General features: G+C 41.2%; 1 protein-coding gene and 4 non-coding genes across 5 annotated transcripts in view; 1 reads left to right on the forward strand and 4 right to left on the reverse strand.

Annotated features, from left to right (window-relative positions):
• sema3h (sema domain, immunoglobulin domain (Ig), short basic domain, secreted, (semaphorin) 3H) overlaps nt 1-26,626 on the forward strand; it is an 81,670-nt gene that overhangs the window by 53,756 nt on the left and 1,288 nt on the right. Inside the window, exons 7-16 of the mRNA XM_042491601.1 lie at nt 1,217-1,362; nt 2,500-2,614; nt 18,487-18,556; nt 22,624-22,768; nt 22,919-23,008; nt 23,232-23,361; nt 23,502-23,590; nt 24,649-24,690; nt 25,454-25,611; nt 26,128-26,189. Coding sequence (XP_042347535.1) covers nt 1,217-1,362; nt 2,500-2,614; nt 18,487-18,556; nt 22,624-22,768; nt 22,919-23,008; nt 23,232-23,361; nt 23,502-23,590; nt 24,649-24,690; nt 25,454-25,611; nt 26,128-26,189 — 1,047 coding nt within the window. The remainder of the gene's footprint in view (nt 1-1,216; nt 1,363-2,499; nt 2,615-18,486; nt 18,557-22,623; nt 22,769-22,918; nt 23,009-23,231; nt 23,362-23,501; nt 23,591-24,648; nt 24,691-25,453; nt 25,612-26,127; nt 26,190-26,626) is intronic.
• On the reverse strand, nt 80-152 carry trnar-ccu. Its single transcript has one exon. It is a non-coding gene; the product is annotated as a tRNA-Arg (tRNA).
• Nucleotides 1,658-1,729, reverse strand: trnam-cau. Its single transcript has one exon. It is a non-coding gene; the product is annotated as a tRNA-Met (tRNA).
• On the reverse strand, nt 1,736-1,808 carry trnar-ccu. The gene has a single exon. It is a non-coding gene; the product is annotated as a tRNA-Arg (tRNA).
• On the reverse strand, nt 5,388-5,460 carry trnar-ccu. Its single transcript has one exon. It is a non-coding gene; the product is annotated as a tRNA-Arg (tRNA).

Consider the following 26,626-nt stretch of genomic DNA (forward strand, 5'->3'; position numbering starts at 1 on the left):
TTAGCAGAGGATGGTTTCGATCCATCGACCTCTGGGTTATGGGCCCAGCACGCTTCCTCTGCGCCACTCTGCTGTCAGTCACCCCAGATGGGACTCGAACCCACAATCCCTGGCTTAGGAGGCCAGTGCCTTATCCATTAGGCCACTGGGGCTTGTAAAGAGAAGTTACCACTACAAACAATGATTTGCTAGCACAAAAGATGGCTTTACGTACAAAAGTGTCCCCTAGGGTCACCATAACAATGGCGTGGGTGGCAAAAATATGCCATCTTGTTGCATGAACCAATGTGAGATTATGTCAAAAGAAACCTAATGTCATAAAAAAATTGTCCATTCTGTTTTAGATTAAAAAAAGTACATAAACCTTTTGCTATTCTGTGTAGATGGAGAGCTATACGCTGGGATCACCTCTGACTTCATGAGCCGGGACTCCGCCTTCTTCCGTAGTCTCGGCAGCCGTCATGTCATCCGCACTGAGCAGTACGACTCCACATGGCTACAGGGTAAGTGCAAAGAAATGTAGAGAGAACCCCAAAGTTTGGAAAACTGATCTCTGACCTGCAGTGGTCGGATACTACAAGAGAAGTCTTTGCTTGCGTACAGAGATATTGTTTTGCAATATTTCTGAGCTGGTTGGTCATGAGTTGTTTTAGAAATCAACAAACACTGGAATTTCAGTTGGAACAAAATTTAATCTCGAAAACACCAGATAAAATGACTTTGCATTTAGCATGCCACCCAGGATTTGATTGAATTCTTGTAAACTGCGAGTCATCGTGTCTTGGAACTAAAACATGTGGCTCACTGCTAACAGCTAACATCTGCTAACAGCTGAGTTTCCACTGGCTCTTTGCAAGTGAATAACAATCAATTAATCTCACAGTGATGTCATCAATAACATATGAATTCTGTATCAAACAGCTACGCCTTTAATACATGTCTCTGCTGTTTCTGCATTTCTTTCATTAGTCATTAGATTAACATAAATGAATACATTTAACAGCCACTTTTCTGTTCTTGCTTTGTAAACTGAATATTCTGAACAGAACTGAATGTCTTTTGCTCTAAATCAGCATCTCTAAAACCATCTCCTGCTCGCCCGGTTGGTGTTTTATCAAACCGGTGCATCGACGTCTGCTGCTGATATCAACAAGATACATGTTGACTCTCTCTGCTGTTTGTAAACTCAGTTGTGCTTGTCTTTCTCTCTCTCCAGATGCCCAGTTTGTGCGGGTAGCGCCGCTGTCTGAAACTGATAACCCAGAAGATGATAAGGTCTACGTGTTCTTCACTGAGCGCGCTCAGGAGGCAGAAGGGGCTGCTGGGAAGGTGCTCTACTCCCGAGTGGCACGTGTGTGCAAGGTATGGAGTGTTTGTTGGAGAAAGATAGAGACTAGGTTTGTGTGTGTGGGAGCTCATATCAGAGACTGTCTGCATGTAGCTTACATAAACATGTGTTTGCCTGAACAGGTAGAGTTTGTACGTGCTGGTCAGTCCGTGTGTCTGCACCTGCTGACGTGTGTGTTTTATGTAAATTGCCAACAAGGGCCAGTTAGACACACCGCAATAACTAGCATCACAGACACTCACTTACAGCTCAGCATTGTGTGTGTTTCAGCCCTGAGGGTAACTGGGTGCCTGAACTATAAAACACTATTAGCAGAGGATGGTTTCGATCCATCGACCTCTGGGTTATGGGCCCAGCACGCTTCCGCTGCGCCACTCTGCTGTTAGTCACCCCAGATGGGACTCGAACCCACAATCCCTGGCTTAGGAGGCCAGTGCCTTATCCATTAGGCCACTGGGGCTTCAAATTTGTCAAACAATGCACACAATGACATGAACAGCAGGGAGCAAGCACGGCAAACTAGAGCTATGAGGAAAATAGGACAATAGCAGTGAGGCAGTGAAGCAACAATTCTATAGTGCTCAGCAGTCTGTGTCTGCAGCACAAACTGTTTTCCTGACATCGACAGTCTGGTCTGACATTATATAATGATTTATGGGAAATTATTGTCCATTTGGTGAGAGAAGTTGTACTCTTCACACCCCATGTGTACATATATTGGACAGGCAGTTAAGAGAATTGGGTTGCACATTAAGTAAGCTGACTTTGGCGGGTGTATGTGCCTGTTCACAAATCATTTGTGCTTTGTCTCTGGTATCATCTCTTTTTCTTGATTTAGGTGAAACATATGTCATTGTGTCATGTTTTAAAGTGGGTAAAATTAAAGAAGTTTAGGTATAAATCATTGCAAGTTATAGCATCTTTATAATAGTTTATTCTTTATTTGGATCCATATTTGACCAGTTATTCTGGGGGTTCACACTGAATATTCTTAGAAATAAAAACAAACCAGTGAAATCTATGTTTTCTTGGTTTTCTTTCTGATGATAAGAGCGAATAATGAGAAGAATGGTTTATTTAACGTAGACAGAAATATTTTTATTCAATTTCTCTTTTTCTGTGTGTGTGTGTGTGTGTGTGTGTGTGTGTAGAATGACATCGGAGGCCAGAGGAGTTTAGTCAATAAGTGGAGCACCTTCCAGAAGGCTCGTATGGTGTGTTCAGTCCCAGGACCAGACGGCCTACAGACACACTTCGACCAGCTGCGTGAGTGCACACGAACATCAAATGACAAGCACGTTATATGCAAAGTAAAGCTAATCACATCAGACAGGCCTCGACTGCTGGACACATCAACAGCTGGAGCTCTGCCACTGAACACTTCATAAGAGAAATTCAGTTCAGATACTCAGCCAGTATGTGTGTGTATGTGTTTGTGTTTATGAGAGTGACACACAAAGAGCTGGAACTTCGAGCTTAAATATTTTGAAATGATGAAGGACAGTTCGCAGACTGAAAAAAATTTAGAAGTGCTCAACCACAGCGTCTGTCTTTGTGTGTGTGTGTGTGTGTGTGTGTGTGAGTGTGTGTGTGTGTGTGTGTGTGTGTGTGTGTGTGTGGGGCTCCACTGTTACCACGGTGATCAACAGCCCTGTCGGTCACCTTGGGTTTGTCTTCGTGCCTCAGCCTTGGTAACCACGGAAACTGGCCTCAACATTCAGTTGCTGTGGGTTTATTCATTATCAAGGATTCGCGCCAGTGTCCTCCGGTTGGCTGTGTGTGTGTGTGTGGGGACATCTTTCACATTGTATTTTGAGTGAACTAGGATGTTTTCCTCTCTACACTCTGAACTTGTAGCTGCAGACTTACAAGTCTCAGATATTCAGCATTGATGAACTGAATTCTATAAATACATGAGCATAAGCAGTGTAGCATGTGGAAGGCCCTACACACCCACATAGGCATCTTTAATTGAGTGTCAGGTATTAAGGGCGTTCTGGAGTAAACTTCCAGCACTCATAAAAATGACACTGCAGACTGCGATGTCGTGAGCTTTACGATTCTGAGCAATATGGCACCACAGCTGGTTGCCTGAAGATGTTGCTTTGTTTATGTCAGTGTTTCTGCTTCTGATGTAAACAGGGTCACTTTTACAAACGAAGATCCTTTGAAGATCTCTATTCCTTTAGATAAAATCTCAACATACATGGACTCAGACTTAGCAGACATTTTGATCAGTAGAGCAGGTTGAGAGGTGCAGTTGCAGGCAGAATTTTTTTCCCCCGAATACAGTATTTTTTCTCTCTGCATCAAAATGATTTAACTGCTTCCAGTCACATCTAAGAACGATTTCACCCTCTGTGCAGCTCTGTACTGCTCTGTGCTGCAAGGACACCTTTGTTTCCAGGAGGGTTATCTTTGTCAGTAAAATAGAGGTTAAAGGCTTTCGAAGTTCTTTAAAAGTCAAGTAGCAGAGAGTGGTTTTAATCCATCGACCTTTGGGTTTTGGGTCCAGTACGCTTCCGTTGCACCATTCTGCTTTCAATAACATTTGATGGGACTCAAATATATAGAATCTCTGGCCTTGGATGCTAATGTCATATCAACTATTTCAATCATGATTTTAGCCATGCTGCTTGCAGTTAGCCAGATAACTGCAAGACAGTCACACTAAACTTGCTTTGTGATTTCAGATCATTAACTTTAAACCCAGTATCCACTGTGCGATTTTGTCTAAGTAATACTTACTTAGAGCTTTTGTTGCAAAATTGGCACACCAAGTTGGACACTTTCCCCAGCCATGACTGTGTCCACATTCTCCTCCTCCTCTTCAGAATTTTTCGAAACTCATAAGCGGCACTATAGCGAGGGCTCAATTTGTTTGTTTATATTGTGCTCTTACCACTACAGCGGCGTAGATAGATGATGCACACCAACAACTTTTGTTCTTGTGTATTGACGTCGATGGACGAAGGTCATAGCCTGCAATTCAGTAAGTGATATCATTGCACAGTCTGCATACGTCAAACTTGATGTTGTAACCAAGTTTATTGAGAGCTTGCATTAAACCTTTAATGTCTCAGGAGGCTTAAGTTGGATTACGCTGCTCAATCATCCAGAGTGACTACAGATGTGGGTTTACTTCATGTCACTGTATCAGTCAGAAAACATTGCCTAATTGAAGCAGTGTTAGCAGAGGATGGTTTTGATCCATTGACCTCTGGTTTATGGCCCCAGCATGCTTCCCGCTCCGCCAATCTGCTGTAAATCACTCTATATAGGACCCGAACCCAAAATCCTTGGTTTAGGAGGCCAGTGCCTTATCCATTAGGCCACTGGGGCTTAGTGATCTATAGTGATCAACAATAAAATAATGACCCTTGACCCGTGGTTCAGTGCAGACGCTGAGGCGCCAATTTTCTGTGGACGGTTGGCCACTTCATTTTGGTGCTCATGTCAAGCAGTTGGGCTGTCCACACAGGATACACCGCGGGCCTGAGCCATGAGGCTGGCTTGCGATCTGCGGCTATAGTTTCAGCATCTGCTAGCAAATCTGTTTTCTATGATAAAATCTATCATGAATGATATGAAGAATATATTATAAAAGACATAAATGATCTGATTATGATAAATGATCAAAAATGCATCCCATGCTTCCATGTATTTGTCAATTGTGTCTGAACAGAGGGTGAGAGAGACAAGCAGACACACACACACATGAACATACACAAAAGCAAACAGAGACAGAGCTGTTCATGTGAATAGAAAAGAGCAGAGCAGCAGAATTGCTTGCTGACTGGCACAGAGACACGCCCTTTCGGTGTGAGCGGCCAGGCCAGACAATCGACATATCAAAGCACTTCTGCATCCAGTGTTAACTTGGTGTGTTAGTTTTCCAACTTCAATGAAGTGCATTCATGGAAATATCTTTAAGGCCAGACAGCTGCCAGTAAAACACTGTTATCAGAGGATGGTTTCGATCCATCGACCTCTGGGTTATGGGCCCAGCACGCTTCCTCTGCGCCACTCTGCTGTCAGTCACCCCAGATGGGACTCGAACCCACAATCCCTGGCTTAGGAGGCCAGTGCCTTATCCATTAGGCCACTGGGGCTTGGAAAGAGCAGTTTCCACTACTAACAATGATTTGCTAGCACAAACAACAGCCTCAGTGCTGCAAAGACAGTATTGTCAAAAAACCTGGACTGCATATGCAGTAAAAAGATCAAATACTTATGAAATTGGTGCCACATGACCAGAGAAAACATCGAAAAAGGGCTGTGGCCCCAGCACCCTTATCCTGACCAAAATGCTGAACCTTGGTCCTACATAGTACTGGTGTCAGTCTGGATCAAACTGAACAATGGTTTGGTTCAGTTCTGGTATTAAAAAAATGTGATGGTTCGGACTATTGGACCAACTACATAAAGTTTTGGCAGACTATTGTCAAGTGATGAGAGTAGAGTGTCAACTCAGTGTGTGGAGTTTGTGTATGCGTGTAGTTTAGTGACAGAGCAAGGCAACAAGGAGGGGAGGAGGTGACTTAATGAAGGGTCAGTTAGAAAAACTCCTGTACTTTTTTTCTGAGAGGATGAGAAAGAGGGGATCGGAGAGGAGGTCGAGAGCCCGTCTGCACACAAATCAATGTCAGATACAGAGAAATGCAGCTCATGAGGTGATGACAACAGAACATAGGTGTGCTATGTATAGTTCTTAAGTATGCTCGCATAATCGCTGTTAACTTGAAATTTACCGAATCAAATCTCTACAATGTAACAAAAATGCTAAGCTTGGTTTAGACTGTCGGGTGCGAAAAGGCACTCAGATTTTAATTTTTCCATGTTCCAACTTTATTGATGTGTGATAAATTAGTAGAATATGTCTTTAGGTAACGGCAGTGCCTTTGAGGCCATCCAGGTGTCAGTGACACATTGTTAGCAGAGGATGATGCTTCTGATACTGGACCTCCAGCACACCTGTACAGTGCCACCATGCTATTAGTTCCCACAGATGGGACTTGGACCCACAATCCCTGTCTTAGGAGGCCAGTGTCTTATCCATTAGGCCACTGGGGCTTCAGCTGGTATCAACATTGGCCAGTCAAGTGACACAATACTACTTGTCCAGTAATTCATCGACTCATAAAGCACGAATGTCACTTTTGTGACCTATCAGTGTCTGGGTTATGGGCGCACCATGCCTCTGCTGCGCCACTCGGTCATCAGTCTCACCTTTTTGTGTAAAGGAAAAGAAAACATCTGACACATGCAGATAGAGAACACGGAGACAGAGAGAGCACTGTGGAGACAGGACTGGTTTCTTATCTTTGCCGTTTTTGTAAACAGAAGTAAATGGTATTACTCTCACACACAGACAGAAATGACCATTTATGTGAACATACACAGTACACTAACATGTACACTGAATTATACACTCCCATTCTTGCATGTAGTCAAACCGTTATACAGACACATGTAACATTAAGCAACATTTCAGTGCACCCACAAACACAATCACACACACAAACACACACACACACACACACACACACACACACACACACACACACACATATAGAGCTTCTTAGCTGTTACACGCATACTTGAGCCTCAGCCTCTCTGTGTACACAAGACAGTTCTGACTTGTCAGAAGCATAAACATTTCTTCCCGGCATGCCTGTGGCCATGTTTCACACATCTGATAAGGGTGCATACAAATTTGTTTGTGAATACACTTCAGCAGGACACACACACACATATGCATTCACAAAACCACAAGCCCATATACAGGAGATTAACCCATCAGGTAAAGAATGCTGTCAGTCTTGTGTTTATGCCATGCTCCGCCACACAGAAACACTACAAATCCCATAAACCCTTGAAAGTGTGCGGGTCCCTCATAGCAGCAGAGCAGTGAATACCACCTTGCTGTGTGTGTGTGTGTGTGTGTGAGCAATGTTTGGGTGCTGAGTAACAGAAAAAATAAGAAAATAGTAGTTGCATTCAAATGACACAAATGTGAGCATTTTCTTTATTTTTAATTTTGTATGTGCGTGTGTATGTATGTATGTGTGTCTATGGAAAATACACTTAAAAAAAAACACAACAAAGTAGCGCTATTTGGGTTTGTCTCCTGTCTGCTGTGACAGTGTTTTTACAGGTGAAAAGTATTCGATACCATGTGGGTCAAATCCATTCTAAACTTAAACTTTGGCCCTGGTTCAAATCCTCTGGTCTCTAGTCTTTCTTGAGTTCACATGTGCAGGTCTTAAAACTAAAATACCAATGAGCCTTGGGCGGCATTGCCATGTAGAAGAGGCCAGACACATTACAAATTACAAATGGAGACGTTAGATCAGAAAATGCTCATTTGAGTTGTTCTAATCCTAAATTGCAACAATATATTTTGTTGTTTTTTTCAGAGGACTTGTAATATTCAGCTCTTTTTCCTTAAGTGTATTTTTGCAGTTGTTGACTCGTGCATTTAACATCTTGGGCGCCCTCAGAGTTGGCTTTGTTTTGAACAGAGCATCTGGTCTGTAATTGCCACATGGACTGACTCATGAAACAGGATTGCATTGAGTTTATTGTTCAGTTGTTTTATTGTCTGGAGTTGTAGAGAGTCGCTTTCATGAGGCTCACTGCACATGATGTTGGTATCACTTATTGTGTGAAATTCTACGTCAAGCCTCGCCATAATTATTTTAAAACCAAACAGAGTGGAAGTGGTTCATGTGTAGTGTTTTTCTCTTTCGTGGAGGACAGATGTTCCTCCTGCTGCCCCTTCAAACTGAAGGAACTCAGAGTCAAGCTCAGTGGAAGAGCATTTTCTGCTTTTTGCTGCTGTTGTTGTGGTTGTAGCTGTTGTGGTGGAGAGTCATGCTATGAGGTTTTTTCGAGTTGGAGACAGACAGCCCTCTATGGCTGGACCCAGTGTCATGGTGCTGAGGTATTTTCAGGCATTTTCGTCATCTATTTTTGTCTGGGTGTGAGAGATTCAATTTTCCAGACATAAGACAGCACCCATATCTTTGTCACTACATCATCTGCTGTTGCTGGAAGGGAACAGACGAAGGGAGAGCAAACAGCACAGTATTGTGAAAAAAAAAGGTATTTATGTTTGGAGTGCAGTCACTAAAGCAGTTAGGGACTGCACTGACGGATGAATGTTACATTGACTTAAAAAAAGGAAGAATTAAAAGTATATGGCATATCTTAAAAGATAAATATAACAAAAGCAGGGAGGACAGATAAAGAAAATGAGAACTGTCATCTCTACCATGCCTCCGTATGATGAGATGAAGTCTGCGTAGGCCAGAAAGAAATAGTCTGGTGAGTAAATCGAGAGAGAAAAGAGACAGTGGCAGGGATAAGGGAAGGGCCGAGAGACAAACAGAAAGTGGATAGATTTACCCTGGGACTGTTTGGATGCAAATATAGCCGTAGATTAGTTAGTAAATACAGATGTAACTGTAACAGAAAATTAGTATGACTTGCTGAAACAAATAAACCAACCACAGTGTGTTTTAACAGAAAAAAATATTCATCTTGGAGAGTTAGTTGGTATATTTTCGAGTCAGAAAATTATATTTAAATTGGAAGTGCAAATAAAATCTGCCGGTAAGTCGAGATAATTTCAGCTGGCATCACTGCAAATTACTTAGCGTTGAAACACTAGAAGAAAGGCTTGGGGTGGACGATTTATTTTGTTCATACCTTCATACCTCCCTTACATTTCACTGAGGTATATGTATTTGTGTTTAAAAAGAAGAAAAGCTGAACAACTGGTGATCAAAGTTATTTTAGCACGTATGTCATTGTCCAGCCTACAATTCTGCGTTTCTAATATGCAGTCAGCCTTCTTAGACAAGTCTTGCTGGGTTTAAATACTTACTAAATACTAAAAGGGCCGTTCATGCTGGAGGACCAGAAGACACTTGTTGCCGCAGCGGATACCGACATGTTAGTGGGCTGAACAGAGATGATGTGTTGAATAAAATTACCACTCGCAGTCGCCATCTGTCTCAGCTCACTGTCTCAGTATAGCATCAGTTTAATAAGAAAGAGCATCTGTATTGTCAATGTTAATGAAAGTCATACCTGTGGGATCTCTAAATTCTGTGACATACAGTGATACCTCGATACCACCCAATCCTAGTCGGAGACTTTGAAAAGGTTTTAAAAAGACTAAATTCTGACACCATCTTATATCTGAAGACAGCAGGAGTGTTAAGTCAGACACTATTAGATTTAGCAAAGCTTGGGAATGTTGCTGGGTCACTATTTACTATATACTACAGCTAGATTCCTTTTGAGATCATTTCCCATCCTGCTCCCAGTTGTAAATTTTAGGTTAAACTCCCTTTAAGAAATGTGACATATTAGCTATTTCTGATGTCTCCTCAAAAACGCATAACTCTAGAAATACAAGATGATAGATGTCTTATGTTGACAGTATTCTTGTCAATTCGGCACGGGATTGATTGTTTCTTCTTTGTCTTTATTGGTCAATACAGACAGACAAAAAAAAAGGTCAAAAAGGGAGTGGAGGGGGACACAGTATCTCAGTCCATATAGGAACTGCGAAAACAGCAGTTACATGTACTACTGAGCCACCAGCACACCCTGTCCCGTCAGATTAACCTGACAAAAACGTTTCCACTATTTACTGCTTAATTACCTCATCAACAAAAACACTTTCTGTTTAAAGGGGGTATGAAAACATGTTTTGTGATACAGAGGGGAATTAATCATGTTTTGACGCCTCCATTCAGCCTTTCTAATCCATCATGGCTTGTGTGAAAATACTTGAATGGAAGCCCAGTTTATCAGAAGGAGAAACAGAGGAGAAAGATAGGGGAGGGAGGAGGGGAGCTGCTGGCCAGAAGAGAAGGAGGATGGCTTAGAAGGAGGGTGAGAGAAGAAAGATGAAGTAGGACAAGTAGGAAGAGGCTAGAGGTTATACCACAAGGTGTTGACCAGACAAGAGAAGAAAGAAATAGGAGGGGATGGAGGAGGACACGAGGAAAACAGAGGCCGAGGAAGGAAGACGAGTAAGAGACGAGAAACTGTTATCAAGACATTATTGCTCTAACACTGTAAAAGAGAAGGTAGAGGAGAAGAGAGGGAGGCAAGAAATAGCCGATTAAGTAAAGGATTTGAAAAACATTTGGCTTCAGGGTTGGAAAAGTAAAGAAAGTGGGTGATGAAGAAAAGAGAGGGAGTGAGGAGCTCTGCCCTATAGAAGGGCGTTCCTTGGGAAGAAACGAAAATGGAAAAATTAAGAGATGTAGCTGATATTTAAAGGTTGTTTAAGACATCCAAAGTGGAAATGTCGGGTACAGCTTCCCCTTTGCCACCAGTTTCCTATTCCCCTTGAGCTACGGTGGCCTTAAAGTGACACAAGGGATGTCACATTTTCACTGTATAGAGAGAGGGGACTAAGACGGCTAATTAGTGCAGAAATCCAGATGAGAGGGCATGACCAGAGTAAGTTTTGAAAGTAAGGAAGGTCCTCACTGATCGTACAGGCAGTACTTTTTTTCCCATCTCTCTACAGTGTTCAAAATTAGTTTAAGTGCTGATGCAACGGAGGAGTGTGAATGAAAAATGGTGCAATGGATAGACGGAGGAGGAGGACGAGACCGGAGGAAAGAGTCAGAGACGGGAAAGTGATGTTTATGTAGCAGGAAATACTAAAGCTCAGACAAAAGGCAATTTTGAAGGATGCGGAGGGGGTGAGTGAGGTGAAGTGAAGCTAAAAGGGTGTGAAGGCTGGTGGGAGGGAGACAGGACGGGAGGGAAGGAGGGGAATGGGGTTAATAGGGAAGGATGGTGCAGATAGTGAGATGGAGGGAAGAGGGGGGAGGAGAAAACAAGGAGATGTGGAGGAGGGATGTGTAGGGTTCTTGAGGAGATGTAGTGGGTGGAAGTTATAGATTTTTACACATTTATATAGACAGAAGGCTTTATTAATCCCAGCGGGAAATTGCACGGTTACAGCAGCTTAACAAAAAAGACAGATAATGTGCAAAAAACCCAATAAAAATCTCATACTTAATATACAAAACTTGGCAAAAACTTAAATAATGAGAGGATGTTGCACAGTAGTGCAACATTTGAATACAACAAATACTGTAAAATATGTCATGGATCAGATAGTTTAAAAGAAGATGAAACAGCTTAGTAATATACAAATTCTAGGTGAGGGGATTTCTTCTCTACCGTCACCTCTAAAGGCTCTGAGCTGGTTCCCAGAACATAGATGTGTTTTTTTGATGAGTTCGTTAAGTTTGTTTTGGTCACTGGCTCTGATGCCAGAATACTGCAGCAAAGAAAATTGCACTGACAAGAACAGACTGATAAAACATTTGCAAAATCTTGTTGCAGGCATTTAAAGAAGTAGAGTCTGCTCTGTCCTCTCCACTTTATTATGTAAAATTTACACTTTTTAGAAGCCATAAATGTAAATTATTAGTTTAGCCAAGTGCCATATTAATGCTGGCTAGATTCCCGGTCTTTTAAAGGGAGAATTTCAGAAATATTGTATACTTATTTGAAGAGAACTGTGTAATGAACATCGTAAAATGGAAAGTGCCCTCCAAAATGATACATAATATACTGATTTATATATATTTAATTCTTATCTAGATTTGCTGGTCAGTGACTCTGAAGAACACAAAAGGCTTTTAAGAGACAAAAGGTGTCCAGGCAATGATTTAAGTGAAAAGCCGTTTATTGCCACCTTGCAAGAGTCAGCGTCTACAAAATGGACATCTCAGTCTGGACATAAATGTTGAAACTGAGAGAGACATCAGGGTGAGGATAATAGCGGTGCCTGGAGGGGGAAAATGTGTCAGAGAAAAAAAAACGTGCGGTGGCTGAAGGAATAGGGCCGATAGCTGAGGGGGTTCAAGAACCAGACAAGATGGAGGCAGGGCTGTTATTGGCAAATTACTGTAAGATGGCGAGGAGGAAATAAAGACAGGGGCGTGTGGTCAGAAAGAGGAGGGAGGAGGTGGATGTTGGCATTCAGGGTGGTTGGGCAGGGAAGCGCGGGTGGGGGGGGGGATGAGGACTATCAGCAACCGAGGACTCTGAGGGTGTCTTCTTAAGTTGGTGGAAAGCGGCGTGGATAGGGGTGTTTGCCTCAGGGGCTATGGCCAGACAATTAGGAGGAGGAGGAGGAGGAAGATAGGGGCTGAAGCTGAAGGTCTACGGGCTAGACAAGACTATCTTCCCTCAGGGGAACACAGCCGCTTTTTGTTTAGAGAAGAAGACACAAGAACAATCCTCCGGAGAAAATAGGCCAGACAGACAGATGGATGGGGAGATGGAGGGATGGAGAGATAGCAGGAGGGAGGGAGATTGGGTAGAACGGCGAAAGTGAGAAACAAAGAGAATGAGAGATGCCCAGAGGGATTCTGGGAAGTCCAGGTGGATTTGAGCAGAAAGGGACGTGGGATGAGCACCTGATGAAAAGATAAAGAGACACAAAGAAAAGGCGAGAAGATTGAGAGAAGGGAAAAGCAGAGAAAGGAAGGCTCAGAGTGAGGGATTACTGTTAAGATGGTGGCCAGCTGTCTGACTGTGAAAGAGAAAGAAGATGTGTTCGAAAAGATAAAAAAGAGAAAGAAGATGTTTCCTATAACCGCAACATGATTAAAATGCTGCTCTGTACATATTTTATAACTTCAAATCTGCGCTCCTTGTTGCTTCAACTTGAAAAATGATCAAACGTTCACCTTGACTCACCTGGTCAGATAACTCTGTGCACAGAAGCAGACTGGCCTCATATTTCCTGCACTCAGTGTTTGTGATGAATGTGTGTGTGTGTGTGTGTGTTTTCCCTCCCATAAAAGATTAACAACATTAAAGTCACTACAGTTTAATAAATCAAACTGAAGGGAGATGTAGAAGCGAGGTGGAACAGCACTAAATCAGGCGTGATTTAAACTTGTCACGGGGAGATAAGAGTGAATTTTTGCCAAGCTGAGCTGTAAATAACCAAGGCGTCTTCTTCAAAGTCTGAAAAAGAAAAATGTTGTTCTGGCTGCGTCTTCCGAAAAGTTTAACTTTGTTTTCATGTGAAGCTGAATGCACAGTGAGGTGCTGAGAAGAAAGAGAGACTGACTAACTTTCAAGCAGAAAGCAGGGGTTCAGAGCTTTTCCCTGAAGGCTTCGCCAAAGTTTGTATTAAGTTTACGCAGTACTTTTCAATATTTATGCAGTATATTTTCTTTTACATGCTATGTGGCCTCCTTTCTACCTGGCTGTAAAAACAGCTCTTTATACACAGTGAATGAAGATTTTTCTTTCCCTTGGTACTTGGTTTTTGGAGTATTTTTAAACATGCTAGCAGCACATGTGGCAGTGTCAGTCCATCGGTCGGTGGGTTTTTTTTTGTTCCAGACTGAAATATCTCTACATGTGTTGAATGGATTACCTTGAAATTTGTTAAAGGCATTTATGTCCCCCTTCAGGATGAATTTTGATCACTTTGGTGATCCCTTAACTTTTCACCCATTGCTAATTACAGGTCAAAATTCCCCCTGTTTCCAACATTTGAAAATCTAATAATCCCATCAGCCTCGGCTTTGTTTTCAGTGCTAATGAGCAAATGTTAGCGTGCTAACATTTGCTAACACGCCAGCTTGAGATTTGAGTGTTATTCCAGGTTAGCATGCTGACATTAGCATTAAGCTCAAAGCACCACCCTGCCTAATAGAATGTATTATTGTATACATTTTTGATGTTTTGTCATGTGTTTGAAATTCATACTTTTTTTTTCTTTTCTATAACTGCTTTTTTGTTTTCATAAACACTTAACAGTATTTCTGGGCAAGAGCAGAGGAGGTTGTACCAGCATCCAGTTCAAAAGTAGCTGACCTCATTAACAGTAAACACAGCAGCAGCAAACAGAAACAACTCGCAGTATTCTGTTAAGCGCTGCTCTCTCTTTACGTCACCTCTCTCTGGTTTTGAAGTTAAGTCATTTAAAACAAGACATGGTTTGAAAAAATTTATAGCCTGTCATATTCTGCAATGACGCAACTAGAGAAGAAAAAAGAGTGCAGTGATTCAGTTGACAAAATGAGTGGACTCGGGGGCTTCTCAACTCAACCACTATTAAGGGGGCTGGAAAGACTGATTTCAGGTCACTGTGGCTAACTTTTATTAAGTCTGTTGCAGAGAATCCATTAAAGCTTCTTATAAAGTTACTTCTGCTAATCACAAGAACATTTTGATCTCATAGTTCTGTTTGTTCAAAGTTGCTCTGCTTAAAGCCATCTGCTTAACATTATATAATATAAAAAAAACCCACTTTGCTTTTCAACCAAATTTTAACCTACATGTCTGGAAGTCTTTTGATCTGCAAATATCCAAATTAGGATTCACTTGGCTGCAATGCACTTCTGGGAAATCAGTGTTCTTTTAGTAAAAAAGTAAACACATCTGTCCTGCATGAATCCTTACGGGAGCTTATATTCCAATTTACGTAACAAGTATTCGTCAAAACTGCAACTTCTTGTTCTTCACCTTTGCACATGAAAGTGTATTTACCATCTCACAACTCAAACATGTGTCCTGCACACAAGCTGTTTCATCACTTTGTCATCAGTGTGGCCAAATAACGTTCTGACTGCCTCTTTTTATGTGATTTGGATGATTCGTTTTGGTGCATATTTGCACGCACTTACAAATGGATTGTATCAGTTTTTTTGTTCTATTGGACTCACTAATCACCCAGTGAACATGTTCTCACCAGGTTTAAAGAGAGTCTGTCTTTCATCTGTGCAGAAATGGCTTCCACCAGTCTAGCTGTGTGGCTATAAAACTTCACTCTGCAGCTTTAGATGTAAATCTTCCAATGCCCTTCTTTTGACTCTGTCTCATCTCCCTTTTGAAAAAAACTTTGAGGTGCTTTGGATGAAAGCATTCGCCAAACAGCATACATATCATCCCGAGTAATAAAACAAAACTGCCATAAAAAAACTTTAAGACAAGTAGGAGGAGAACAAAATGGAGAGATGATAAAGGTTTTGATTAATGAAAGGAGTTGAACAAAAAGGGGCATTTTTTTGGAGGATGTGGGCGGAAAAAAAAAGGCTAGAATTTTTTTTCTTAATAGGAAGAAGGTTGAAAAATATTATATGCAGTACGGTTTAAAAAATGGCTGGAAGCAATAGAGGACAGGAACAGGAGTAAAGAGAGATAACTGCACAAATGAGAAAAAGCAAAGCAGGAGAAGCGCTAAAGAAAACTTAATAATGAAAGAGTGATACATTAAATAAAGGATGGAGGGTGTGAGAGATGTGTACGCTGCAGGCTGCAGAATACCCATAGTTCTCTCTGCTCTGCCCCGAGGGGCCTGCTTATTGTATGTGTGTCTATACTTACAGTATCAGTGTGTGTTCAACTATGTGCTTTAGTCCCTGCAGTTTGGTGTGTGTGTGTGTGTGTGTGGGTGCATGTGGCCATACAAGCTTTTATTTCTCTTTGTTTGATGCTTATGCGCTCCCGAATCTTTCACAGTGTGTGGCAAGTGTGTATGTGTGTGTGTGTGTGTGTGTGTGTGTGAGAGAGAGAGATGAGATGAGATTAGACTTCCTGCAGGGCTGTAGTTCCATGGAGGCCATCTGAAGCAGCAGGAACGTTGGGAATGTGGGAACAGTGATACGCTCCACTGTCTCCGTCACCACAACAACATCTCTGCCTCCTCGTGTGAAAGGAGAGGAGAGGAAACAAGGAGAGAAGCACATCCAAACCTAGTTTTGAACATCCTTTTTTCAACCTTTATTGCTGCAAAGGTTGCCAAACTCTTTGCATCTCAACATCAGCCTGAGTACTTTCAGGGTGAAACCTTTTTATAGAGTTTTTCTGAGACTTTAAAAGTTATTCGTCTCTCAGTACCCGAGGAGCCGAGTCAAGTCATGTATTTATAGCTTATCACAGCATGCCACACAGGAAACAAAGGGCTCTGTTCCCTGCTGTTGTGATATGATGATGAAAACATTCCCAACTCTTATCTGAGACAAAAGAGCAAAACAAAAAAAACGTTGTGATTTATTGTGGTTTAAATAAACAGTGGGAATCAAGGCGTTGTCTATCTTGTCTGACAGCAGACAACTGAATTATACAACAATGAGCAGCACTAGAATCATGGAAGGATCAAGACTGTGAGGTGAGCAGCTCCACATTTTGTCAAACTAGGACCAGTAGTGTCTGATACTGTATGTCACACTAACATTAGTCTTGCATCGCCGGACTTTTTTTTTTAGTGCTGTGCCAACGCTGCTGAAAAGTCTGGCTTTTGCAATAATGGAAAAAATGCTCCAGGTTGGTTGTATTTCTTTAAATCAGTCACTGTCGTCTTGGGCAGCACCTGTGAGTCAGACTACATAAACCAGTGCTGCTATTGTAGGTCCTTTATTTGCCCACTCAGTGCGTATCGTGAGGATGAATGGATTTATTGACCAGATTTGCATCAACTAGAAGGAAGTTACGTCTTTTCAAAGTCCAGAATGCTGCACTTGGAGATTTTTGTAAGTAAAGAATCCAATCCAAATTTAGTTGTGAAGCACATTTAAAAACAGTTGACCAAAATGTTGCACAATCAAAAAATAGCAAACATAAAAACAACACAGGAAAACATAAAGACCATTAAGAAAAACACATTAACAGGGAAAACACAGAGACCGTATAAACATAAAAACTCATAAGAAGTTAAAAGCCAGACAATAAAAATGTGTTTTAAGACAGGATTTAACAACAGGCAGTGTAGGGGCCAGTGCAGCATTTAAAGGCAACTCGCCCCAGAATTTGGGGGCTACAACTTAAAAAGCACCTCATGTTTCAGTCTTGATCTCGGGACAACAAGGAGCAACAGTTCAGTGGATCTGACGTATGTCTTTTAAAAGGCCTCAGAGAAAGACTGGGGATAGCTCATTTAATGACTTGTAGGTAAACATTAAAATCAGTCCTAAAATTACTGTTACATGTGTATGTTTGTTTGCAAGTTTACAAATGAGAAACTTTTATAAGACATTTTTTGGTCTTGATTCCTCAGTCAGTCTGTTTGTTAATACTTTATTTGTGAGATGTTTCATTTCCTGTGTATTTCAGAAAAAATGGTCAGTGATAAACCCAAAGACAAAGGACAGGATAAGGATTTCATGGAACAGCTGTTAGTTTTATTTATTACACACATTATCTCAGACACCACTTATGGTATTTTGAATCTAGTCTACTGAACTTAATACAATATGCTTAATTTTGATGGACTTGTGTTGATGCTGATATATTACAAGATACAGACAGACAGGCAGCAAGCGTCATTCCATAGTGCCACTACTGGTCAGAGCATCTGCAGGATACTTTTAATTAAATCTTTGTGTGATGAATGATTTATAGTTAATATATTATTACCAGTGTTGCAGTTGATTCATTCTGACCTACTGTTCAGAGAGTTGCTATTGTGCCAAGTTTGTGCATGGAGTTTTAATTAATGTCATTTATCAAATTAGCAATGCAAAGATTGATCATCTCTTTAAAACTTGTCAAGATATGACGCTGGGCGTGTGATATATCTTATAATTTAGAAATATAAACATCGTCAAGGGGCCAGTCAGTGTAATTTCTCAAATTCTATAATGCCAGTGGTGTTTGAGATATTAGGCTTTAAAGACAGACAGATGGAGAGAGCGGTAATCCGCACTCCACCTGATCGCGCCGTGTGAGGGGCCGCAGTCGGAGTGAGAATAACGTATCAAATGTTGTGATTGGCTGTGTTTGAAATGGAGAGTGAAGACTGAGTCGGGGTGTTAGTGCGTGTGACAGCAGGTGTTGTTCTCCTGTGGCGGACACGGCGCTCAGCTCTCCCACTGTGGTTGGTTATTAATGGCTACAGTTTCATTATAAGCAGCCAGTGAGCCATGCTGCCAGCACGCCCCCCGCTATTAGTCACACAGTCAGAATGATAGGTGCACACACAAACACACGTACAGGTGCAACACTAATCAAAACTTCTTCAGTAGTTCAGACACTGTTATGATTTTTACCCTGGTTTAACTAATGCTTTTCCTCGTTTATCTCCTTCCCCTTCCTGTTCTCTCCCTCCTATTCTTGTTTCCTTAATTTAGAAGACATCTTTATCCTCCAGGGGAAAGACAAGAAGAACCCTCTCATCTACGGCCTGTTTACCACCTCCAGGTATGTACCTCTATGAAGCACAAAACAAGAGAGTGTGCTGTAGTAACTTCAAATTACATTTTGTAATCTGTGTACTCTTGTTTAAAGGTTGAAAGTGCCAGGGTGATGGTGAGTGGGAGGTACTGGGAGTGTGTTGAATTTCCACTGGGAGGAGAGTTTTGTTCCTACAGAGATTGCTCACAGTGAAAAACAAATGCATTGAGTCATTGGTATTGATTAACAACCCCTACAGATATATTTAGGCTCAGCTGTTTTGTGCTGTAGTGCAAGACAGCAAAAACCTTCTTTCCTTTGAGTGTAAAACAGAAGAGTGGAAGATACAGTAAGAGAAGGCATTTATCCCACATAGCTCCAGCTGAGCTATTAGATACCTCATTGGTGTAAATATGATTTCCTGAAAATGAATTCTCATGGTTAAAAAATGAAAGAAAAAAAGAAAACAGTTTATTTTGAAATAAAGTTAAACAGTGATCATGGAGATTGAAGCTGCATTGGGCAGCCAAGTGGAGGCGTCAGGTACGTTATCTGTAAAGTTTAAAGGAACTTTACATTATTAGCTAAAAATCAAAGCTTTTTGTTGAACTGCAGAGCACAGTGGAGGTTATGATGATGTTTTCATTCACGATGATTGATGCAGAGAAGATTTCTCACCACTTATACCTGTTCAATAATTCACAAAAGAAAGATAACATTTCTAATGAAAGCAATAGTGCGTCATGAAATGACAATTAAAAAATATGCCAGAGGTGAAAGGAACGGTTCATACGTCAGACAGAAAAAGGTTGTTTTATGTCATATCATTTTATGGAGAATTACAGTAGCTAACAAAGTACAGTCGTTAGAAAAAAAAAAACGTCTCGATAAGACCATAAAGCAGTCGAGCAAGAATCTGTGACGTGATGTGATGTCACACTGTATTGTGTGACGCAGAGATGATGTCACATACTGAAAGATGCACACAGGCAGCAGAGGCCTCCGTCACACTTTGACTCATGAATGCAACACATTCATGTCACATAATGGAGCTCATGTAAGCCTGCATCATCACATCATCAGTGCCCTGACTGTGACACGACAAGTGTGTCTGTGTGTGTCTGTGTGTGTTGTAATAATCAGTTTAATTATTTCTTATTTCTTGATGTCATTAAAAGGCACAGTCTGTGAAGTTTTTGACTTCTAAATAAAAATGTAGGCATCTCTTTAGTTTTCCAACTGTTCAGTTGCTGCAGTATATCAAAGAGCTACTGTGTCTTTCTATCCATTAGATTAACATTTTTCTCTGTTCATTTTCCTTTTATTCTGAGTTAATCACTGAAACTTCTTTTTGAGAGGACAGCAAGAAACTTGCAAAAAAAATTGCAAAATACATTATGTATGTTCCAGTGGTCAAACCCAAACAACAACAGACTGTGCAACTGCAAATTTTATTAAAAACCATGTCAAAACATGCAAAATACGAAGCAGCCCTGAAATGGGTTAGATTAGAGTCCACAGACAATATGCTTTTGTTAGTATACAATATGGTAATTTGGTCGCATGTTAAGAGACACTTATTACAGAGTGGTTTTCTGCTCCCTCTGGGACAGAGCTGAGACACAAACACAGGAGACTGCAAGATAGAAGGAAGAAAGATAAATGGATTTTCAAAAAGTATGATAAACAAAAAAGAGACTCATTACGACCGACTGAAAGACAGATAACAGGTGAACCGATACAATACTGAAAATGGGCACTGGCTTAAAATACAGTCAGAGAAATATAAAGTCAGAAAAAGTCCGAACAAATGAGCAAGTGAGCCTCATTTCTGCAGTTCCTCAAAACTTTCTGATGTTAGGTACCGCATGAGAATAACCCAGTTTCTGAGGCGAACGCCGGAGCTCTACAGTAGCAGCAGAGGTATGACGACATTTGGCATGGCAAAGCAGGGAGTTGGTCTGTTTCTGGGTTTTGGAAAGTGTCTGGAATCTCAGCGGGGAGCGGACAGAAATCCAAAGCATCACCCAGGGTGGGGTCCCAACCACAGAACTGCAGAGTGCAGGAAGGTCATTCCCTCTGAATGGAAACTTCTCTCTTTGGCTCAGTCATGATTGCACACACTGAGGTTTTTGTCCCCTGTGATGAAGTCAAGAGTGCAGGCTGTGGAGCTGTCCTCTGTTATTTGCATATATCGCGTTGTTTTATATATATGTGTGTGTATGTATGTATAGAGAGAGACAGAGATTGTTTTTGTGCTTTGCTGTTTTGGAGAAGCAGGTGTTAATTTGTTTGTTGGTTTTCTTGTTTGTTTTCATTCATATACTCGTTCATTCACACATCCCTTCTTATTTTTGTTTGTTTGGCCATTTCAAACAAAGTAAACTGGTCAAACAGTTACAAAATATGAGGTATTAAAATTACAGTGCTTAGTAAGAAGCTAAATTCTCTAACTCATTACCATATTTGGATTTTTGCCCATCACACATGACGCCAGTGAAAATATTTCGACAAAAATGAAGCTTCTGAGTTTCTCCATATTACTAGAAAAAAACACTTGGCAGAAATGCACATCTTAGTGTTTTTGATGTGTTTTTATATCTGCATATTTTTAAAATTGTTATGTGGGTTTTCTGTGTCAATTCACGTGGCAAACAAAGTCATGAAGAGCACTTTTTTTAAGCTCAGATTAAAAACCTTTTTCCTTTCTGAAGTGCCATTTAGCAACACACTAAAATCCAGAGCAGCCAAAGGCACTCTGACCTATGTGGCTAAGAGGTCCTCAGTGTGACCCCTGACCTTTCTGTAAAGGGGAGAAAAGAGTTTCCCTCCAGATAAGATCTAGACTAAACACACTGTGGGCCTTATTTAAACGATGCATGGTCTAAAGTACATGGCACAAGTGCATTAATGGCATGTCCAACCATTTCTGTTGAACGGCACAGAATCTGAGTGCAAAGTAAGGCACGAGGAGCAAAAGGGGGTTGTATTTAGTCCCGGAATTAATTGTATTTTGGGTATAACATGAACTCAACCTATCAGTGTCATCTCCCTTACCCTTTAAAAACCAGGTTTGCCTGCACCTGCTGCTCTGCTATTTATATGTCAGATTCGGCAAATTGGAGAGGCAAGTGGTTTTCTGCTCAGATTAATGCAGTAAGAGTAGTAATGTCACTGCAGCGAAACTAAAAACTGTTGTTAGAAACTTGACAGAGTAAACAGAACTAAAGTCAAAATAACTGAAATAATCAATGAATTTACACTGCTCCTTGTGCATAAATGCACAGTGTCTCTCTTAATGGGGAGTCAGACAGCAGCTCTGCAGCTCTGCTCTGCTCCCTTATGTTCGCATTTTAGAGAATGTAATTAATATTTTCCTTATTACTGATTTATTATTTCACCCACCCATCTTACTCTTCAAAAGCAAGAAAACACTCATTAACTTTGGACCAAGTTTTTGTCAGTCAGTGGTGCAGCCAATATGCCAACAATGTGCCTTACCACACCTCATTTTAAGGCCTACACATTCATGGGCGCAAGCACATTTGCTACTTACACAGCATGGGCGCTGACCGTGAAAATGTCAACTGCATTGGTCTGAAACTGACAGTTTTGCTGTGACACTTTGCACTGGTTGTCAGACAGGGCCCAGTATGTGTCAGCCATCTGAGCCGGAGGAAACCACCCTGATACGTCACAACACTGTTCTGTTAGAGGCAGCTCCACCCGTCAAACCCCAACTGGAATGTGTAACTCAGATACACTTAGTCAAAATCGTAACTGCAATGGATGGGACGTGTTGTGGTGGGGACTTGTGTGCTGAAAGCAGCACATTCATCCAAGCTGGACTTTGGGTCAGAGCACAGGCAGGGAATTGATGCGTTCAAGCTGAGAAACCACAATGACTCACAGCTATTCATACAGTACATATAGCACATCACATTTTTATTGAATTTACTGCTTTAAGGCCAGTGCAACTCATCAAAGGCTTGCTCAGTTCATGTTTTTATTCATGCGCGCTGGAGGAATAATGGGTGGAAAGATTATAAGAGTCCGACTGTGATGAATGACAGTTCTCATTTCTCTCTTGTCAGTGACATCCTGAACGGTTCAGCAGTGTGCGTTTACCGAATGGAGGATGTGGTTCGAGCTTTCAAGGGAAACTTCCTTCATAAGGAGGGACCTCAGTATAAGTGGGCAGAGTTCACAGGCAAGGTGCCCTACCCACGACCAGGAACTGTAAGTTACTTAGACTCCTTCAGACAACTGTTTTTAAGTTGAATTTCACAACACATATATCGATAAAAATTCATCAGAGTCTTCCAAACGTTCTCGTCCTTATATATTTCTCTCTATTTTTTTATTTCTCTCTCTCTCTCTCTCTCTCAGTGTCCCAGCAGCACATACGGAAGTTACAGCTCGACCAGAGAGTATCCAGATGACGTCATCTTCTTTAGCAGGACTCACCCGCTGCTGCAGGTTCAGTTGATATATCACTTTTTAAAATTACACCAATGTAATTTAATCAGACTGGGGCTGTCAGGTAACACATGCTGTCCCTCTAATTTTGTCTCAGCGCTTAAGTGAGATTAAGAAATCACATTATCCAACACCGACGGGACACCAGCCAACACAGTGAACATGATCTAAAATAAATTGTTAATTCGCATCTAATGTACTGCATTTTGTCACACTGTTGTAGGAAAATGTGCTGCCACTGGGAGAGCGCCCCCTCCTGGTCAGAGTGGGTGTACACTACAAATTCAGCAAACTGCTGGTGGACAGGGTGGAGGCAGTGGATGGCACCTACGACGTCCTGTTCATCGGCACAGGTAAAGAGTGTGTGTGTGTGTGTGTGTGGGGGGGGGTTGTATGTCTGCTCTAAGTTTTTGCGGGTAAAGGATTGTGTGCTTGGCATTTTATTGCAAAATGTATGTTTTTTCACATTAAACTTTTTTTTTTAATCCTGCAGACTCTGGCCTTGTGCTGAAGGCCATCCATCTGCACAGAGAGCACGGTCAGAGTCAGGAAGTCACTCTGGAGCAGCTACAGGTTTTTCAGGTACAGCAAACTCTCCATACCATCATTTTTCACTGCATTTATTACAAACCTGACTACTGTGTACTTTGCTTAAAATTAATCATTCTGCAGATTTTGTTGTTATGTTTTAGATTTTTAGACGTATTTTGCTGCCTTCAATGCAGCCAGTGGTGTTGTGGTATCACAAAATCAAATATCAGACCCCTCAAACTTGATCTAACATTTCTGTTATTGTCAAGAGGTAATGCAGCACAGACTTTTCGTGTCCGTCTGCACTTGAGATGCATTGCGATGTAACAAAAATGAATGCAAACATGGTGCTCACTCCGATAAATGACCTGTTTGTAAAGAGTTTCGGTGGTCAACCTATTGTTCATACAATATGAAAATGGATGAAAACCAATAGCTTAAACAATGTGAAACATTACGGTACGATATGAAGATAAAAAAAACTGTGGTATGCTCCTTTACATGCGAGCACACAGAGAAAGCCGTTTTACCCAGCATGATCAAATTTCCTGTTATAATCTATATTATGTTTTGCCAGCCACGGACCAACGCACATATATACTGTATTTAATTACACAAAAAATTTAGCAAACACTTTTATCCGAAACTTGTTACTTTAGCATAAAACTCTACAGCTGCACATAGTTATCAGGAGTATTTTTTTCCTGCAGCCACAGTCCACAATATTCACAGTTCAGCTCAGTATTAATTCCACTGGAGGCTCAAATTCATGCCTGATGTGGTTCTTGCTTTGTCTGAGCTTGTTTTTTTCTACTCTTTATTTTAAAGTAAGTGCTTTGTATGTGCTTTGTGAAACCCTTTTAAAGTGATATGGATGATTACCAGACTATGAGATCAGTTCTCTAAATTATTTTAAACTGTTTAAAATGATTGCGGTTTGCAGCCGCACCCAAAGATGTTCCTTTTTCCTTAGAAAATGATTCAGTGTGTTTGGTTATCTATCTATCCATCTGTCTATCTATCTATCTATCTATCTATCTACTTTCTCGATAGTTTCATCTTTCGTTTGTCTCAATATAAACTCAATTTCTTATCTCTCGTCCTCACAGCACAAATCACCGGTGACAGCCATGACACTCTCAAAGAAAAAGGTAACAGATGAGCAAGAGACACAAAAACTCACTTTCAAACTTCCAAACTTCCACAAAACACACACACACACAAATATGCACTACATCACACTTATCACTCATGTTTCCACCTTGTATCTCCAAGGACAGCTTCATCACCAGTTTCTATGGTTACCGTACCTCAGTCAGTGCAGTAATGAAGAGATGCCACACACACACACACACACACACACACACACACACACACACACAGTTTGCATTATTAAAATAGTCTGGGTTTCATGAAATAAAAATCTAAAGCTGGTTCTCACACACATACACATGTCGAGATTATTAAAAGCAAGCATCACCATGTTTCTCCATGTTTCTCTTTCTCTCTCTCTCTCTCTCTCACACACACACACACACACACACACACACACACACGCACACACACACTCACACTCCCCATGGCCACGTACTGACATTGTTAGAGTGTGAGTTGGATGTGTGACTCAGAGAGTGGAGATGGATCTGGTTTAGCTGTTGATTGTCTATGAATGTGTCTCTGTGTTTTACGGGAGCAAACTGAATGCCCTCTCCTGGCCCTCCTTCATTTATTGCTCTCGTCTTCTTTCCTACTTCCTGTTTTTCCTTCCTACTTCCATTCCTCCCTCGCTATTTCTTAACCATCTTTCACTGTTCCTCCTATTATTCATTCTTTCTCCTCCATCTCTATTTCTATTCCCCCCCCCCCCCCCCCCCCCCCCCCCTCCTCCTCCTCCTCCTCCTCCTCCTCCTCCAGCAGTGGTTGTTTGTTGGCTCCGCGGAGGGTGTGTCCCAGCTGGCCCTGTACCAGTGTGAGCTGTACGGTCAGGCTTGTGCTGAGTGCTGCCTGGCCAGAGACCCCTACTGTACCTGGGACGGACATGCCTGCAGCCCCTACATGCCCACCGTGCGCAGGTAGAAATGAAGAATTAGATCTATTTATTCAAACACTAGTCAGACTATGCTGGATATCTCTTACAAGATGATTTTTTTTTTCCCTGGTGAAGTCTGAATAGCAAAGGACAAACACATGGAATCGATCATTTCAAATCAGATCTAAACCACATTTGTTGATAGTTTGAAATGTGGCTCAAATTACGTCTGAGCTCAAATCATTCTGATGAAATTTTAAGCATTTTTTCCTCTTGACCAACATTTGGTTCAATAACAAAGTATGACAAATGGACGTATTCCGTGAAACTTTCATATTATACTGTTTTTTGTGACGCCCTGATCTGTTTTCTACTGAGCAAATTAGTGCTCCCAAGTGGATTAATTAAACTTTATAACTATCATGTCTGTATTGTCAGTGATTTGTTAGCTAAGTCAAACACTTCCATATTACAGGCTGCAATGATCTGTGCAGCCTCTTCAGCAACTAGCAAGTTGAGGTTCTTTGTTTACTGTAGTTTCATGTCTTTGTCTCCACAGAAGGAACGCTCGTCACTTAGGGGAGGATGAGGATCCGTTAACTCAGTGTGTCAGACAGGGAGGTGAGGAGCTCATTTACTGCACTGCATTCAGTCATTCACTAATACTAACAGACACGGTCACTGTCATGTAGCCCTTGGCAGGCGATTAACACTTGAGCTTCAACAATGCCATAGCTAAAGAAAAAATTATGTTAAATTAATGAGTTCTATCTATATGGCCCAAAATAAAAAACATATGATTATTATGAAGATAATAATATTGATAAAATGAATATGTGATGAAGGAGCTTTACAACCTACACAACATACAAAACCTGTCCAACCACGATCCAGATAAACACACTGAAAATAACAGCAAATGTGTTTTGTAAAAAGGTATTAACATGATAAATCCATGATATTGATTTGACATTAAAAAAAAGGAACAAGAGTGTGAAATTGCAATAGCATGCATCCATGCATTCACACACATGAAAAGGGACCAGGGATAAAAAAAC

This window comes from Plectropomus leopardus, chromosome 8 (genome assembly GCF_008729295.1).
Source record: "Plectropomus leopardus isolate mb chromosome 8, YSFRI_Pleo_2.0, whole genome shotgun sequence".
Taxonomy (NCBI): domain Eukaryota; kingdom Metazoa; phylum Chordata; class Actinopteri; order Perciformes; family Serranidae; genus Plectropomus; species Plectropomus leopardus.